Source organism: Bombyx mori, chromosome 22 (assembly GCF_030269925.1).
Source record: "Bombyx mori chromosome 22, ASM3026992v2".
In the NCBI taxonomy this organism is placed as follows: Eukaryota; Metazoa; Arthropoda; class Insecta; order Lepidoptera; family Bombycidae; genus Bombyx; species Bombyx mori.
Window position 1 is genome coordinate 13,681,482 of NC_085128.1, and position 18,234 is coordinate 13,699,715.

Here is an 18,234-nt window from a genome sequence, read left to right on the forward strand (position 1 = left end):
TACTGGTCGAAGCCGCGAGGATGCAAACCTCTTCAAAAATGCCCTAATCCCAAGCTCGACACCCGGCGATGGGATGTATGGCTGGAGGGTTTCCAGTCCCGAGGGTGTCATAGATCCCAGGGGACCAAACCCCTGGTTAATAAAAAGGCAATATATGATGGCACATTGTAAAAAGTTTGTACCCCAGGAGGGTACCGCCCGCGAGTCGGGCGGAGAATCCCTCCGTGCTTCCACCTCAGTGGAAGCACGCTGCCCCACGTCCTCTGGGGGGGGCAACAATTGTCAGGATGAAGGGGGCTGTGCGACGGGCAGCGGAATTCCCGTCGAACCGAGGTGTTCCCCGATCGCCGGCTCGATGCGCTCTGCGCTCGCCAGCGACTCGGGTATAATCAGTCCCACCAAACCATCGGCGGGGAAAAAGAGGGGGAGAAGAAAGACGGCATTACCAATTTCCGATGACAGCTGCGCGTCATCCTCCGGCACTGAGGTGCCGAAAAAGACGATGGCCATCGAGGAGGTGACTCCGGTGGTTCCGGGGCCTGCTACGTCGGAAGACGCGATGCCCGCTCCCCAGTGGGTACCAGTGAGGAGGAGGGGCGCTGTGTCACCAGCGACGTCCGTGGAGTCGATGTCGACGTCGGCCGCGTCCCTGGCTAGCGGGGACGAGACGTTCCGGGACCTCGACCTTGCACTGGTCAATTTGGGCAAGCTGCTGTCGACTGTGGCTGCCAAGGGCGCCGAGCCAGGCAGCAGCTACCGGAAACGGCTCCGGGAGGCAGCCGCTATGGTGAGAACAAGGCTGATCCCCACCATGTCCAAGCTTTATGACTTGGTAGAGAGCCGAGAGGTGGAGAGCAAAGATCTTGTCGCTCATTGTGACTCCAGAGAGAGTCGCATCTCGGGAGATACCCCGGCCTTGCGGGGAGGGACTCCCCTGTTGCCGAGGCCGCCGCTGGCACGCTCTGGCCCCCCCGCGGGGGCGATGGATATTGACGTGCACTTGCGGTCCGCTGTGAGTGTGACGGCGCAAATGCCAGAGCCCAATCCTGTGGCCCCTGTCCCGCTAGCGCCTAGCCCTGCGCTCCCTCGCCCTCCACGTAGGGTCGAGTTAAGGCCTGCGCCGCCTCCGCGGATATCGGCCGCCCCTGCGTCTACACGGAGAGGAAGGCTAAGCCCTGCGCCAGCGCGGGCTGAAGACATCCGTTCGCCACTGGCGAGGATGGTGGATGAGTGGCCGGCGCTACCGCCGCCTCTTTCGCCCTCGCGTGCTGCGGGGTTGCAGGCTCGCGGGTCACACAACACGGCTGCTGGGATGGTAGAGGTGGACTCCCTCCCAAGCAGAGAGGAAATGGTGGCCTGTATCTCGCGGGCGGTGGCGGTTGAGGTCGGCAAGCACTTTGCCGGCCTCGAGGAGATGCTCCGTTCCTCGATTGGTTCCGGAGACTGCATCCCGGCGCCAACAGCCGCAGCCACCCCGCGGAGCCAGGCCGCCCGGCCGACCTCTATCCCCACTCCATCCGCGAGGTTGGCACGGCGTAGAGGCCGGGACCAAAACAACAAGGGTACGGGTGCCCAGAATCCTGCCCCAAAATCCCAACCCCGTCCCCTTCCTGCTCCCCCGTCAAGCATGGACGAGGGCTGGACGGAAGTGGTGAAGCGGGGCAAGAAAGCAAGGCAGCAGACAGCGGCGCTGGCAGCTCCCAGAGGGGGTCGAGCGCCGACCGCTGCAGCACGAAGCACAGAGCTGGCGGCCGTAGCTGCTCCTCGTGAGAATCGAGCACTGGCAGCCAGGAAGAAGAATGGCAAAAAGAAGAGGCCGCGCGCAGCGCGGTCGGCTGCCGTCGTAGTGACGTTGCTGCCGGCCGCCGCCGAAAAGGGCCTCACCTATAATGAGGTGATGGCCCGGGCGCGCGCGGCCGTAAGTTTGGATGAAATCGGGGCAGAGGAGGGCCTCCGCTTCCGGCACACAGCCAATGGAGCGAAGCTGCTGGAGTGTCCCGGTGCCGATAGTTCTGGCATCGCGGACAAACTAGTGGCGACGCTCCGCGTGGCACTGCCGGAGGATGAGGTGCGCGTGCACAGGCCGGTGAGGATGGCCGAGATTAGAATCACCGGCCTGGACGACTGTGCTACCAAGGAGGAGGTGGCAGCCGCGATAGCCGCCCAAGGTGGATGTGCCCTGGAGAGCGTCACCGTGGGCGAACTTCGCTCAGGGTACTCTGGAGCCAGGTCGGTGTGGGCGCGCTGCCCTGTGGAGGCAGCCACTTCCTTGGCCACTCCTCCGCCGGGAAGATCGACGGGGGATCCGGGGAGACTGCGCGTGGGCTGGATAGTGGCCCACGTGCGTCTCCAAGAACCACGTGCCTGGCGATGTCTCCGATGTTTTAGCACCGGGCACGGCCTCACTAGGTGCACTAGCTCGGTTGACCGCAGCGGTCTGTGTTTCCGCTGCGGCCAGCCGGGCCATAAAGCGGCGTCCTGCACAGCCGCCCCGCACTGCGCTCTGTGCGCTGCGGCCGGGCGCAGGGCAAACCACCGGGCGGGAGGCAAGGCGTGCTTCCCGTCCGGTGATAATACCGAACGCAACCGGCGCCGAAAATCAAAGCGCCGACAAAAGAGAAGGTTGGCCAGAGGAGCACTGGCCAACGCTGTAATCCCCGATGCGGCGCCGGTGCCGGAGGGCGGGGCAGCGGTGAAGGGGAGGGGGCGATGGATGTGGTCCAACAGTAATGGACCGCACCTATCGCTTCCTCCAAGGAAATCTAAACCACTCCGCCAGAGCTCAGGACATGCTGTCTCAGAGCATGACGGAGTGGTCCATAGATATGGCTGTGGTCGCCGAGCCGTACTTCGTTCCCCCAGCAAATGATTGCTGGTTTGGGGACGACGGCGGCCTGGCGGCCATAGTCATAAGAAGAGACGCGGCGATCCCCCCCCCGGCGATGGTGACCAGGGGTCAAGGGTTCGTCGCGGTGCAGCTGGAAGGGACCGTCGTGATCGGGGCGTACTTCTCTCCGAATAGGCCTACCGTCGAGTTCGGGCATTTCCTGGGCGGGATCGGGGCGATTGCTCGCCGCCTCGCTCCTCGTCCAGTGATTCTCGCGGGGGACCTCAATGCGAAGTCTGTCGCATGGGGCTCCCCCCGCTCGGACGCTCGTGGTAGGCTACTGGAGAGGTGGGCGCACGCGGCCGGCCTCTGTTTGTTGAATAGAGGTTCGGTTGCGACGTGCGTGCGGTGGCAGGGCGAGTCTATTGTGGACGTTACGTTCGCAAGCCCGGCCATCGCACGCCGTATCCGCGACTGGAGAGTTTTGGAGGGGGCGGAGACGCTGTCAGATCACCGATATATTCGGTTTGATCTCTCCGCCCGCTCCGCAGTCGCGGACGTCCACGGGGACCACCCCCGTGGTGCATCCCGGTCATTCCCCAAGTGGGCACTGAAGCGCCTGAATAAGGCGCTCCTGATGGAAGCCTCTACGGTGGCGGCGTGGGCGCCCATGCGTCCACACCCGGTCGAGGTCGAGGGAGAGGCGGGGTGGTTCCGGGACACGATGCGTCGCATCTGTGATGCGTCGATACCCCGGATCGGCCCTAGACTCCCTAATCGCCAGGCGTACTGGTGGTCGCCCGAAATTGCGCAACTCCGCGTGGAGTGCGTTCGGGCGAGGCGCGAGTGCGCCAGGCATCACCGCCGCCGCCTGCCGCGGCGCAACGATCCGGTTGCGTTCGCGGCGGCAGAGGCCCGGCTGCACGGCGCATTTCGCGTCGCGCAGAGGGCATTGCAGCTGGCCATCAGAAGAGCCAAGAACCAACACATGGAGGGTCTCTTGGAGACGCTGGATGAGGATCCGTGGGGGCGGCCCTATCATATGGTGCGCAATAAAATGCGCCCATGGGCCCCCCCCGATCACGGAGCGTCTCCAGCCTCAGCAGCTGCGGGACATCGTCTCGGCGCTGTTCCCGCAGGAGCGGGAGGGATTTTTCGCTCCCGCTATGGACGCGCCGCCGGAATACGACGGCGAAGTCCCTGCTGAGGTGCCCCGCATAACGGGGGCGGAGCTCCGTGTGGCCGTGCGCAAAATGTGCGCGAAAGACACCGCACCCGGCCCGGACGGCGTGCATGGCCGGGTTTGGGCCTTGGCTCTTGGTGCCCTAGGGGACCGACTCTTGAGGCTTTACAACTCCTGCCTCGAGTCGGGACGGTTTCCTTCATCGTGGAGGACGGGCAGACTCGTGCTGTTGAGAAAGGAGGGGCGCCCGGCGGATACTGCCGCCGGGTACCGTCCCATCGTGTTGCTGGATGAGGTGGGCAAGCTGCTGGAACGCATTCTGGCGGCCCGCATCATCCAGCATCTGGTCAGGGTGGGACCCGATCTGTCGGCGGAGCAGTATGGCTTCCGAGAGGGCCGCTCAACGGTAGACGCGATCCTTCGCGTGCGGGCCCTCTCGGAGGAGGCCGTCTCCAGGGGTGGGGTGGCTTTGGCGGTGTCTCTCGACATCGCCAATGCGTTTAACACCCTGCCCTGGTCCGTGATAGGGGGGGCGCTGGAACGGCACGGAGTGCCCCCCTACCTTCGCCGGCTGGTGGGTTTCTACTTGGAGGACAGATCGGTCACGTGTACCGGACACGGTGGGATCGTGCACCGGTTCCCGGTCGTGCGCGGTGTTCCACAGGGGTCGGTGCTCGGCCCCCTTTTGTGGAATATCGGGTATGACTGGGTACTGAGGGGTGCCCTCCTCCCGGGCCTAAGCGTAATCTGTTACGCAGACGACACGTTGGTCGTGGCCCGGGGGGGGGAGTTTTGCTGAGTCTGCCCGTTTTGCTACCGCTGGGGTGGCGCATGTCGTCGGCAAAATCAGGAGATTGGGCCTCGACGTGGCACTCAGTAAATCCGAGGCCATGTGGTTCCACAGGCCCCGGAGAGTGCCACCTGTCGATGCCCATATCGTGGTTGGAGGCGTCCGGATTGGGGTCGGGGTGCAGTTGAAGTACCTCGGCCTCATTCTGGACAGTCGTTGGACCTTCCGTGCTCACTTTCAGCACCTGGTCCCTCGTTTGTTGGGGGTGGCCGGCGCGTTAAGCCGGCTTCTGCCCAACGTCGGGGGGCCTGACCAGGTGACGCGCCGTCTCTATACGGGGGTGGTGCGATCAATGGCCCTATACGGGGCGCCTGTGTGGGGCCAGTCCCTGGCCGCGAAGCTGCTGCAACGGCCGCAACGCACCATCGCGGTCAGGGTCATCCGTGGTTATCGCACCATCTCCTTTGAGGCGGCGTGTGTACTGGCTGGGACGCCGCCTTGGGCTCTGGAAGCGGAGGCGCTCGCCGCTGACTATCAGTGGCGGGCTGACCTTCGCGCCCGGGGCGTGGCGCGTCCCAGCCACAGTGTGGTCAGAGCGCGGAGGGCCCAATCTCGGCGGTCCGTGCTGGAGTCATGGTCCAGACGGCTGGCTGATCCTTCGGCCGGTCGTAGGACCGTCGAGGCGATTCGCCCGATCCTTGTGGATTGGGTGAATCGTGACAGAGGACGCCTCACTTTCCGGCTCACGCAGGTGCTCACTGGGCATGGTTGCTTCGGTGAGTTCCTGCACCGGATCAGAGCCGAGCCGACGGCAGAGTGCCACCATTGTGATTGCGACTTGGACACGGCAGAGCATACGCTCGTCGCCTGCCCCGCATGGGAGGGGTGGCGCCGTGTCCTCGTCGCAAAAGTAGGAAACGACTTGTCGTTGCCGAGTGTTGTGGCATCGATGCTCGGCGACGACGAGTCGTGGAAGGCGATGCTCGACTTCTGCGAGTGCACCATCTCGCAGAAGGAGGCGGCGGGGCGCGTGAGAGACGCACAATCCCACCGCCGTCGAGCGGGGGCCAGGGAGGCGGATCTCGCCCAAGCCCTGGCCCTCTAAGTGTTTCGGTTCCCCCTCACATGTCGGTCTGGGGACCGGCGAGGGGGGCCTAAGAAGACGACGTGCAAGCTGCTCTGCACGCGTTTTACGCAAGAGCATCCGGGTGATGGAAGGCCGGCTATCCTCGACCCACGCTGGTTCTGGTCCAGCGGGGTATTCCGTAGGATAGCTCACTCTAACCGGCGCCATCTAGGCGGGCTTCGGATAGCCTGCCGACCGAGAGGGCTGGTGGTCGTGGCGCCGACGACCGCCGGTCCGGCGTCCCGAGGGGGAGGGTGATGGGAGAGATGTGCTCCGCACTAAACGCTTCACTTTCCCCCCTTTGCCTCTTCATGAGTTCTGTCTCATGCGAGGTTTGGACGTTGGTTGTTGAGCGACAGGAGGTTTTAGTCAGTTCGACTCTGACATGCTCCGCCCTCTATCCCCAGTGGAGGGCGGAAGTCCGGCGATTTCCTCCTGACCAAAAAAAAAAAAAAAAAAGCTCACTAGATGATGACCGAGCTTTGCTCTGTTTTTTTTTTTTGATAACGCCATCTTGTTGTGTCTTTAAAGCGGTTAGTTGCCCTCAATCAAGAAAAATAGTATTATTATTTGCCAATAGATGTCGGGAAGAGTTGATTTTTAATAATCGATATAACAACACTTTCTGAAAATAAATCGTAGCTAGATCGATTTATCGCCCCCGAAATCCCCTGTATACTAAATTTTATGAAAATCGTTGGAGCCGTTTCCGAGATTCAGATTATATACATTTAAATTAATATACAATAATTGCTCGTTTAAAGGTATAATAATAAGATTGTAATGTTTTAAGGTGTTAAACATTCTATTATACTCGATGTCAATTTCTTCTAAAACTGGAGTACAGAAGTAATTTTGGTGTAAGTGGTAAGTTGTTAGATTTCCACTTGGATTCTTTGGATAGAACAAATAACCTTTGTAAGCAGCGACTTAGCTACGTCTAACATCGCTGGTATCCATAAGTGACGGTGACCACACACCATCAAGTAGGTAAGATAGTGTGTTTTCGTAGAAAATAAAATTATTTCTTAAATACTCTATTAAGGTGGTACCTTCAGTTTTGGCATTATGACTCTTAATGGCTTAATAAATACTAAGTTCAGAATAAGCAAACGTTGGGTGGACTGCAATTAGTTTTAATTTTACATCTTTCGAAGTCTTTAAACGTTATTAGAGTATACGATAATTGTAATTGCGTCCGTAATTTTCAATACATTTATATTTTCGCTATTATGAAAATTTAGTCTCGTGCCGTTGAGAAAAATGTGTTATGTTCAAAACGTTTAAAATATGAGGGTTTCGAAATTTTTCGTAAATGTACACAATGTAAATTATTTGTACTCTGCTAATAAACTTCAGTTATACTATTTCTAAAATGTATTTATATGTATGTAGTAAATGTATATAGTTATACTATTTCTTCAGTTATACTATTACTTGGTAGTTGGTACGGTGCACTTTCAAATTTTATTTCTTCTTCGAAACTTACCCTTTTTTTATGATTGATGGATTACTGGTGGCCCGGAGGCCTTTCCAGTTTCACCAGGACAGGTGGGCGAGTAAAGACTCAGCCAGTGATTTGTCGGTGGGATTTGTTAACAGCTGCCCGAGTGCCTCCGAAGGAGAACTAACAACTTCAGAGCAGTTGTTTCGCGAATGAATCTACTACCGGATCGGAATCGCGACCCGCTGAGAAGATCCTGCGAGAAACTTAACGAGCTGATGCATGGGTTAGGTTGCACGTCGAACTCTTTGCAAAGTTCGACGAGTACGGCTACCGGGGTCTCTAAGCCTGGTCCTAGCGTTAGAACTAAAGGCATCTAATGTAAGTTACTTATTGGATCTGCAAAGTATGGATCCCGTAAGAACGTCTAGGGCGTCGACGGTGACTGCATGTGTTTTCGGATCGATTCGAGGTCCAGGTCGTCGTGTAAGTTGACATTCCTCACGAACCACGGAGCTCCGACGGCTAACTTGCAAAAACGAGATTGTAGGGATTGGAATATGTGTATGTGTGTGCGGGTCGCGTGAGCGAGCACCACACTCGCGTAGGTCATGACGGGCCTTATGCAAGTATTGTAAAGTGTCACCTTGTTCCGAAGGAGCACTTTACTCTGGTAGAATCTGCCGAGAGTAAACGCACCACGGTCGCAGACTGATTTTATATACAGACGGAATGTCATGGTGATTTCCGGGAACTTTTGACCTTCCTGACTCAGAGGACAGGTTGGCCAAAGAGGGTGATTGGGGGCGAAACTTATTCATCTGTAATGAACACCCTTATGTTTTATAAACGAGAATGAAAGTAATTTACGGTTAAGTTATACCATGCTTTTGTCAAAGGAGGTGGTGAATATGAATAATTATCAGGGTGCCACGACTAGGATAATACAACATTTTTTTTCTATAATATCAGACTCGACACGAAATAAATGAAAATCTTTTGTTGAAATAAAACTCTGCGCGGCATTTTGCGAGAGCATTTTGCGGTTCACACACGCTGAGCGGACATGTAATTGGGTGACATAAACAAAAAATATTTATTGGCAAAAAGTGCAACGACCTCCCCTTGCGGGTCGTAGGCAATTTGAGGTGCGGATTGAGACACTGGTACTGCTCTTATCGCGATAAAAAATAATTAAAACAACTTTTACGGTTTAAGATCCAGTTTTTTATTGTCATCATATTATTTCCGTCATCTCAATTACTACAGTTTTCGTGGTCACTGATGATGGTCAATTATCTGCAAAAGCAGTTTTAATAATGTCTTATCCTTCCTTGTCAATATCGCTCTTGACAGAGTGGTCGTGATCATCCCTACAGGTGTTAATGGCGAGCTTTAGCCCCCTTGTGCTTTCGTATAGTAATGATCAGCAATTTACTGTCGCTTTTACCAGTTCGGTGCATCTCATAGGCGAACTTCTTTGTGGTTTGGTCTAATTATATCTAACATTTGCGAAAATTGAAAGACCATACTCTAATAAATTCAATATTTATGAAGAGCCCAGTACAGTTTGCAAAACGCTTTATTATACTTTGTACTACGAATAATAAAACTAACTTTATACAATTCACGTAATTATTACAAAACGCTTTTGTAAGATATTTCTCTTACAATTATAGCGGCCAAGGATCTTAGTGAATAATAGTCTGTAGCTATTAATTAATAAATGCGAATTTGGTTTATCTAGGCTATAGTTACACTTCATTCATTCGTAATAATAGTTTCCTCACCTTTGTCTGGAATTTAAGTCGAGACTTTGGTCCTTTGAGGTATACATACGGTTTCCGAACTGCAGTTCTTAAAAAGAATTAGTTCAGTGAGTTCTTAACACCTTAATGGTAGGTAGATGGTAGGATGGTAGGCCTTAAAGCTTTTATACCTTAAAGCTGGGTCTTACAATTGAGTTGAGTCGGCTTATACGTGAGGAGAAGGAAGAAACTGCTCAATGGAGATTAGATTATAGAAACATTCATCATTGTTCTTGGAAAGTGAGGTCAGGTCAATCTGGATTTGAGCATAGTCATTGATATGTAATATTTTGGTCTGGTCTGCATTGGCCAGTTTATAGATTATTAATGACGTTGAAAAGGTTCCTGCCTATTGCAAACAAAACACTGCATCGTCAATATTAAACTTCAGCATCGAACTATGAAAATCAGTTTCTAAGTTCGTTCCCGTGTCGCAGTTCGTAGGCCGTGGCGCTCTGCCAGCGCAGTCCGCGGAGGATTCGTCGACAGATAAATTTGCTTCATTGTTGCATAGTTCCGTAAACAGCCGCGAACTTTGCTCCAAAAATTGATAGTGGGTTTGGAAATAACATATTATTATCAACTAGCTGTACCCATCCGCTTCGCTGGGAATTTCAAATGAACATTATTATTTCTACCCCCACAAAGATTCTCATCATTAACGCTCCCGCAATTAGTGTAGAGAGTCCAACACTCATATAAATAGCCTATCCATTAAGTACATGTATTTTCTACATGGATACCAAGTTTCAAGTCAATCGGATGCATGGTTCAGTAGTTATAACGGAACATCCGTAAAAACCACTGTAGATTTATATATTAGTATAGATAAGCTGAGGAATTGATGCAGAAACTAGGGGGCTTTTAATGTACCATTCATAGGAGAAGTAATGGCTGCCTCTCAAGCGTTTAAAAATAAATATATGGGTGAACGAAGCCACAGCCGACCAGTTATTATGTGCTTATTGGAGCCCATACACACCGCTACGTGAATGCCACTATATTTTTTTTTATTGCTTAGATGGGTGGACGAGCTCACAGCCACCTGGTGTTAAGTGGTTACTGGAGCCCATAGACATCTACAACGTAAATGCGCCACCCACCTTGAGATATAAGTTCTAAGGTCTCAGTATAGTTACAACGGCTGCCCCACCCTTCAAACCGAAACGCATTACTGCTTCACGGCAGAAATAGGCAGGGTGGTGACACCTACCCGTGCGGACTCACAAGAGGTCCTACCAACAGTAATTAAAAATATCTGTGCAGGACGAAATCGATTTTAAATAGTTTTATCAAACAAATAGAATTAATATAGTTGATAAGTAATTACGTAACAAAAATGTATAATCTTAAATTATTTTATATGCAATATGTTAGTGTATCAGATCAGAGAATGTAAATAGACCAATAGGAACGATTTGTGGAGTGCTTTCACTACGGTAACATACAGATCAAGGGACCCCCGAAAGTGGCGCGTCGATAGCGCGTCGCGAGATGGGGTACTGAAATAAATATAAAAGGATGGCCATTTACAGGCAAAACACAGTTCTCAGCAGATCATCAAGACAGAAACAGTTCTCAGAAGCTCTCCGACAAAGAAACATCAGCAAGACAGAAACAGTTACCAGCAGTTCTCCAATAGTACAGTTATCAGAAAACCACCAGTGAATCAGCTACCAGTGAACCAGACAGTTACCTGTGAAACCTCGCTACAGAAGCCGAAACCCATCGAAAGAAACAGCCGTCTTCTACCAGCGCACAAACAGACAGCAGAAAATATTATTACACGACTCGGAAACAACCATACAGACCGGGTCGTGTACATTTCATGGTCCATTCGAGCCGGATAGAGGACACATTTCATTATTTTTTCGAGCCGGGTAGAGGATACGTTTTGAAAAAAGGAAACTGGAACAATGCCGATAACGCGGTCAACAGGAAGAGGACGAATCGAAACTAAACAATCGCCGCCCTCAGAAACCACAGCTACAGCACAGAGCGTGTGGACAGAAACAGCCGCGAATACCGTAATGAGTCTGGTAGCCCCCACAACAGAATCATCGTGCGCAACAGCCAACATGGAAGCCACGACGAAAGTCGCAGAGAAACCTGGGAACTCAAAAACAGAGGCCGTCAAACAGTATATAGCCAAACAGAATGACGTGCCAACAAAACAGCGCGCCGGTACAGTCAAAAGTGACCGGTCGCGAAACAGAAAAGAACAGAAGATAGCCAAAGCTAGAGAAGAGCTCGCCCGCCTACAAGTGGAATTGGCAGCCACCCGACTGGCCACGCTCGAAGCTGGATCTGATGACGAAAACAGCGAATCAGAATACAGTAAGTCAGAACTCGATGAAAGAGTGGGCACGTGGTTGGAAACCCAACCCACAAAAACGGAAAATCACGACCGACATAAGGAAACACCGGCGGGAGCCTGCGACAAACAAGACTTCTCAGATCTAACCGCAGCAATAACACTCGCCGTCAAAGCCGCCCGCGAACCAAGATACACAGAATTGCCATTCTTTAATGGAAATCACCAAGATTGGCTATCCTTTCGTGCAGCCTATCACGAGACGATGAATTCATTTACAAAAACAGAAAATATAAACAGACTCAGAAGGAGCCTGAAAGGAAGGGCAAAGGAAGCCGTTGACGGATTACTTATAACGAACGCTGATCCGTCCGACGTCATAAGAAGTCTAGAAGCGCGATTCGGAAGACCGGAAACAATAGCCATAACGGAGTTAGACACGCTACGAGCGCTGCCAAGACTAACAGAAACACCAAGAGACATTTGTATATTCTCCAGTAAGGTGACCAACGCCGTAGCTACGCTTCGTGCATTAAATTGCACACATTATTTATATAATCCGGAAACTACCAAAACAATGTTAGAAAAACTCACACCAACACTACGTTACCGATACTACGACTTCACCGCGGTACAACCGAAGGAGGATCCGGATCTGATTAAATTTGAAAAATTCATGAAAAGAGAAGCCGAACTGTGCAGCCCTTATGCACAGCCCGAACAGGCGGGGCACTACTCGCAGCCCGCACAACACAACAGACGCACACAGAACGTGCACATAGTCAGTGAGAAGCCATCACGAGCTAAATGTCCGGTATGTAGCAACACTGAACACACCACAACAGACTGCTACATATTCAAGAAGGCAGACTCAAACACAAGATGGGACATCGCTAAGAATAAACACTTGTGTTTCCGATGTCTCAAGTATAGAAATAAAACCCACCACTGTAAACCGAAGACGTGTGGCATTAATGATTGCAAATATACTCACAACAAGATGCTACACTTCGACAGAAAAATTGAAAAAACAGACAACAGTGACAAGAAAACAACAGAGAACATTAATTCCGCTTGGACCGGAAAACAGAAACAGTCCTATTTGAAAATAATCCCAGTCCAAGTACAAGGACCGATAGACACGGTTGATACATACGCGCTGCTCGACGATGGATCAACGGTAACACTGATAGACGAAATCATCTGCAAGAAGACTGGAATAACAGGACCAATCGATCCGTTACACATACAGGCGATTAACAACATAAAATCAACGGAAACAAGGTCAAGAAGAGTCAACCTCACGCTCAGAGGCCTCAACAGTCGAAAAGAAATAATACAAGCGAGAACAGTTAACGACCTACAAGTAACAGAACAAAAAATACCAAAGGAACAGATAGATGAGTATTCGCACCTACGAGACATCAGTGACATCATCACGTATGAGAACGCGAAACCTGGAATCCTGATTGGCCAAGACAACTGGCACATGTTACTAACTTCGAAAGTTAGACGAGGCAACAGGAATCAGCCAATAGCGTCACTGACACCTCTAGGCTGGGTATTGCATGGAGGTCGCACTCGTACCCTAGGCCACCACATAAACTACATAAATCATGCTAGCGAAACCCAGGAAGATGATAAAATAGAAAATCTGGTAAAACAGTATATCGCTATGGATGCGCTATGCATCACACCAAGAAGACCAAAAACAGACCCAGAGGAACAGGCGCTTCACATCCTCAACAGAAATACAGTCCACACAGCAGATGGAAGATACGAAACTGCTCTGCTCTGGAAAACAGATAATGTCAGTCTACCAGACAACTACAATAACTCGTTAAAGCGACTGATAAATATAGAAAACAAACTTGATCGTAATCCGGAACTGAAACAGAAATACACAGAACAGATGGAAGCACTCGTCGCGAAAGGCTACGCCGAGCCCGCTCCAAAAACAAAAACAGAGAACAGAACGTGGTATCTACCTCACTTCGCCGTCGTGAACCCCCTGAAGCCGGAAAAACTCCGAGTCGTCCACGACGCCGCCGCCAGAACAAGAGGGGTAGCTTTAAATGATATGCTGCTTAAGGGACCGGACCTACTCCAATCACTACCAGGAGTGATAATGCGATTTAGACAGCATAATATAGCAGTAACAGCAGACATAAAGGAGATGTTCATGCAAGTGAAATTGAGACATGAAGACAGAGACGCGCTCCGCTATCTCTGGCGCAAAGATCGCCGAGATGACAAGCCCCCAGAAGAATACAGAATGACCTCGTTGATCTTCGGTGCGTCAAGTTCTCCTTCCACAGCAATATATGTAAAGAACTTGAACGCCCAGAAACATGAAGCCACGCACCCGGAGGCGGCAGCCGCAATACAGAACAAGCACTACGTAGACGACTACTTGGACAGCTTTAAAACTTTAAAAGATGCAGTACGCATAACAACAGACGTTCGTCGTATACACGAAAAAGCTCATTTTGAATTAAAACAGTGGAAGTCAAACTCGCCGAGCCTACTTGAAACCCTTGGTGAAAACGAAAATGGAAATCAAGTGGAACTGTACAAGCCTGAAGAAAAAACTGAACGAGTACTCGGGCTCATATGGAAAACAGAAAAGGACGTGCTTACCTTCGACCTCAATCTGACAAGAATACCTCCACCGCTCGTCGAAGGCAAGGACCCGACCAAGAGAGAAGCACTAAAAGTCGTAATGTCGTTATTCGACCCGCTAGGCTTCGTGTCCCCAGTCACAAATAGAGCAAAACAACTTCTGCAAGAAGTGTGGCGGCGAGGAACATCATGGGACGATGAAATAGATAACGACCTGTCGACACACTGGCAGGCCTGGGTGAAGCAGCTGAGAAACTTGCACAATATAGCCATCCCAAGATGTTACTTAAACTACAGCGACACGACCACATTACAGCTACACGTCTTCACCGACGCAAGTGAATCCGCCTACGCTGCAGCACTATACTGGCGAACGATAAGTCCGAATAATAGAATCGACGTGTCACTGATTATGAGCAAAGCAAAGGTAGCGCCCCTGAAACTCACTTCTATACCGAGACTGGAACTACAAGCCGCCGCTCTCGGAACACGCCTCGCTGAAGCTGTAATAGCGGAACACGACAGAAAGCCGGATTCGAAGACCTTCTGGACCGACAGTAAGACAGTATTAACATGGATAAGAACGGGATCACGCTCGTACAAACCATACGTCGCCCACCGCCTGGCTGCTATAGAAGATAGTTCAACAGTAAACGAGTGGCGATGGGTACCCACGAAGCATAACGTGGCCGACGACGCAACTAGAGACGTGCCAATATCGTTCGACAACGAACACAGATGGTTCAGAGGACCGGAATTCCTACACCAGCAAGAAGAATCCTGGCCTACGGAATCAGCAACAGCAACAATAGAACCGACAGGCGAAGAAAAGATACATCACACGATCGCCGTCAACCTTAAAAACAGACTAACTGAAGGTTTACCAGACGTATCCCGGTTCTCGAATTGGGAAAGACTCCGATACACCACAGCCAGAGTCCTACAGTTTATACAACTTTGTAGGCGCAGAACAGAACAGGTACACCATAGAAAAAACAAAAGAAACAAAGAAGCAGACCCCGCGTGGGCCGAACGTAAACAACGAACAATGGTTTCGCCGAAATCCTTTAAAACCAAAACGGAAGATAGAAAATACCATCCGATCTCAGCTGAAACATTGAAAGCGGCCGAGGAACTGCTTATGCGCGGGACACAAGAAGAAAGCTTCGCTCAAGAAATCAAGGACATCCAACAACGAGGAGGCGTGAACCAGAATAGCTGCCTCCACAAACTCAGTATTGTATATGAGAACGGATACCTACGAATACGAAGCCGTATCGAAGCAGCAGAACGAATACCAACAGAAATAAAGAGCCCGGTGATCCTGGACGGAAACCACCTCACAACTAAGTTGTGGATAAAATATATTCATCACAGATTACATCATGCTGGAGTCGAAGCTCCAATTAACGAGTGTCGTCAGCAATACTGGATAGTGCGTATACGCCCAGTGGCTCGCACCATAGTGAACAAATGCCTACAATGCAGAATGAAGACACAGATACCGTCGTACCCGAGGACCGGAGACCTACCACTGTGCCGTCTAGCCCATCACAAAAGACCATTCACTTTCACGGGAGTTGATTACTTCGGTCCGCTAACAGTCACAGTCGGACGAACCAACCAAAAGCGATACGTAGCAATATTCACTTGTCTAACAATACGAGCCATACATCTTGAAATAGCCGCATCACTAAACACCCACTCTGCGGTAATGGCGCTCCGAAGAATGATAGCACGACGAGGTTGTCCGACGCAGATATGGTCGGACAACGGCACCAACTTAAAAGGAGCAGACAGAGAACTACGCCGAGCCATCGACGGTGCAACCGCAAAGGAAGCAGCGAACAGAACGATCTCCTGGAGATTCATCCCACCCGGAGCACCGTTCATGGGAGGTGCCTGGGAAAGGATGGTGCGCTCGGTAAAGGTCGCGTTAACGGCAACACTCCATGAACGAAGTCCAACGGAGGAAGTGCTCTCGACGTTATTAGCTGAAATAGAATATACGGTAAACAATCGGCCTTTGACTCACGTTTCGGTCAGCGTGGACGACCCCGAAGCCCTAACCCCGAACCACTTACTACTAGGCGGGCCGGGGCGAGTACCAACACCAGGGACATTTGATGAAAGAGACACATTGACGCGAAACAGTTGGAGAGCGGCACAACGACTCGCTGACCTGTTTTGGACGAGGTGGGTTAGAGAGTATCTCCCCGAGCTGCAGCACCGGCGGGAGCCTCATGGCCGAGGCATCCCCGTGAAAAACGGAGATTTAGTCCAGCTTGTGGACAACAACTTGCCACGAAACACATGGGTGCGAGGAAAAGTGATCGCGACGTATCCAGGACCCGACAACGTGGTGCGCACCGTAGATATCAGAACCAAAGGGGGAGTTCTACGGAGACCAGTGCGAAAACTAGTGATCCTGCCCATAGAAGACGACCATCCTGCACCGAGAAGAAATGCGACGGACTCGCACGGCGGGAGTAATGTGCAGGACGAAATCGATTTTAAATAGTTTTATCAAACAAATAGAATTAATATAGTTGATAAGTAATTACGTAACAAAAATGTATAATCTTAAATTATTTTATATGCAATATGTTAGTGTATCAGATCAGAGAATGTAAATAGACCAATAGGAACGATTTGTGGAGTGCTTTCACTACGGTAACATACAGATCAAGGGACCCCCGAAAGTGGCGCGTCGATAGCGCGTCGCGAGATGGGGTACTGAAATAAATATAAAAGGATGGCCATTTACAGGCAAAACACAGTTCTCAGCAGATCATCAAGACAGAAACAGTTCTCAGAAGCTCTCCGACAAAGAAACATCAGCAAGACAGAAACAGTTACCAGCAGTTCTCCAATAGTACAGTTATCAGAAAACCACCAGTGAATCAGCTACCAGTGAACCAGACAGTTACCTGTGAAACCTCGCTACAGAAGCCGAAACCCATCGAAAGAAACAGCCGTCTTCTACCAGCGCACAAACAGACAGCAGAAAATATTATTACACGACTCGGAAACAACCATACAGACCGGGTCGTGTACAATATCTGTCTAGAGACATAAGGTCTAAATCTCAATTTTATCTCACGCTTCGAACTACGACCCTGAATTCACCTGAATTGCACACTAATGTATGTATGTTTTTTTCCTACACTTCAGACGTGTTTTTATTAAAAAAAAAGCGCGTTTATTAAACAAAGGTTTTCTTATTTCTTGGAAGTACTCGGGACGAACATTATGTAACGTTTTTACTAAGGAAAATTGCTCAGTAATAGAAGTATACGCTCCGACAGTACCATTAAGTGAAGTGCAGCAGTAATTACACATTTTTTTTAAATTTTATACGTTTAAAGCTTTCTTGAACGACATCCTTCTATGAAACAAGAAAAAAAACAATTAATCGACAACTATCGTGTCAGATTCGCTGGCCCGAAGACTAATCGATCATTACAGATACAGATCATTAGTTTGCGCAGACATCTGCTAATTCCTGGGTAATTAAAATCGCTTTAGTTTATAGGTGCTGCTACAGCTGCGTAGCGTGTTCAATGATAATTATCATTTGTACTAATTAATAGTAGTACAATGCGATTGTGAAGTATTACTTTGTAGCCTTAATTACTATGAACAACGAAATCTCATTCCATTGAATTAGTTTCATTTGGTGTGTTCTGCATGAAAGTTTCAGTTAATCCTCAGATTGGCCTTGTTGGTGAAAATGAAACGTTCGATAGCGATCGGATTAAAATCAAATCAAAGATTAGGCTCAGAGCGGACCGGGTTTGATAGGTATTAGATATCGCCATATTAAGATTAATGTATATAGATATATTATATATACATGTTATGATTTATATATTTTACTTCGCCATAGAATTCTTGTAAGCGGTGCAGTTTATTTTAAGCGAAACATGCAATCTATCCAAGTCTTGTGGAATAGAAAACTAAATGCGCTCGAAACAAGCAAAGCGTTTGGTGCAAGTTGTAAGAAAATAAGTATAAAATACCATCAAAATTTTATATATATGTCGCATCCGGACTCGACAAATGATACGAAAGCGCGCCATCTAGTGGGTGTGGGCCGCAATTACTCGTCAAACGTCGG

General features: G+C 50.3%; 1 protein-coding gene across 1 annotated transcript; it reads left to right on the top strand.

Annotated features, from left to right (window-relative positions):
• Positions 1-355: 355 nt before the first annotated feature.
• On the top strand, positions 356-16,635 carry LOC119630240 (uncharacterized). The gene is made up of 2 exons (XM_038018943.2): positions 356-1,766; positions 11,117-16,635. The coding sequence occupies exons 1-2, from the start codon at positions 356-358 to the stop codon at positions 16,633-16,635; spliced, it is 6,930 nt and encodes a 2,309-aa protein (XP_037874871.2).
• The last annotated feature ends 1,599 nt before the right edge of the window (positions 16,636-18,234 follow it).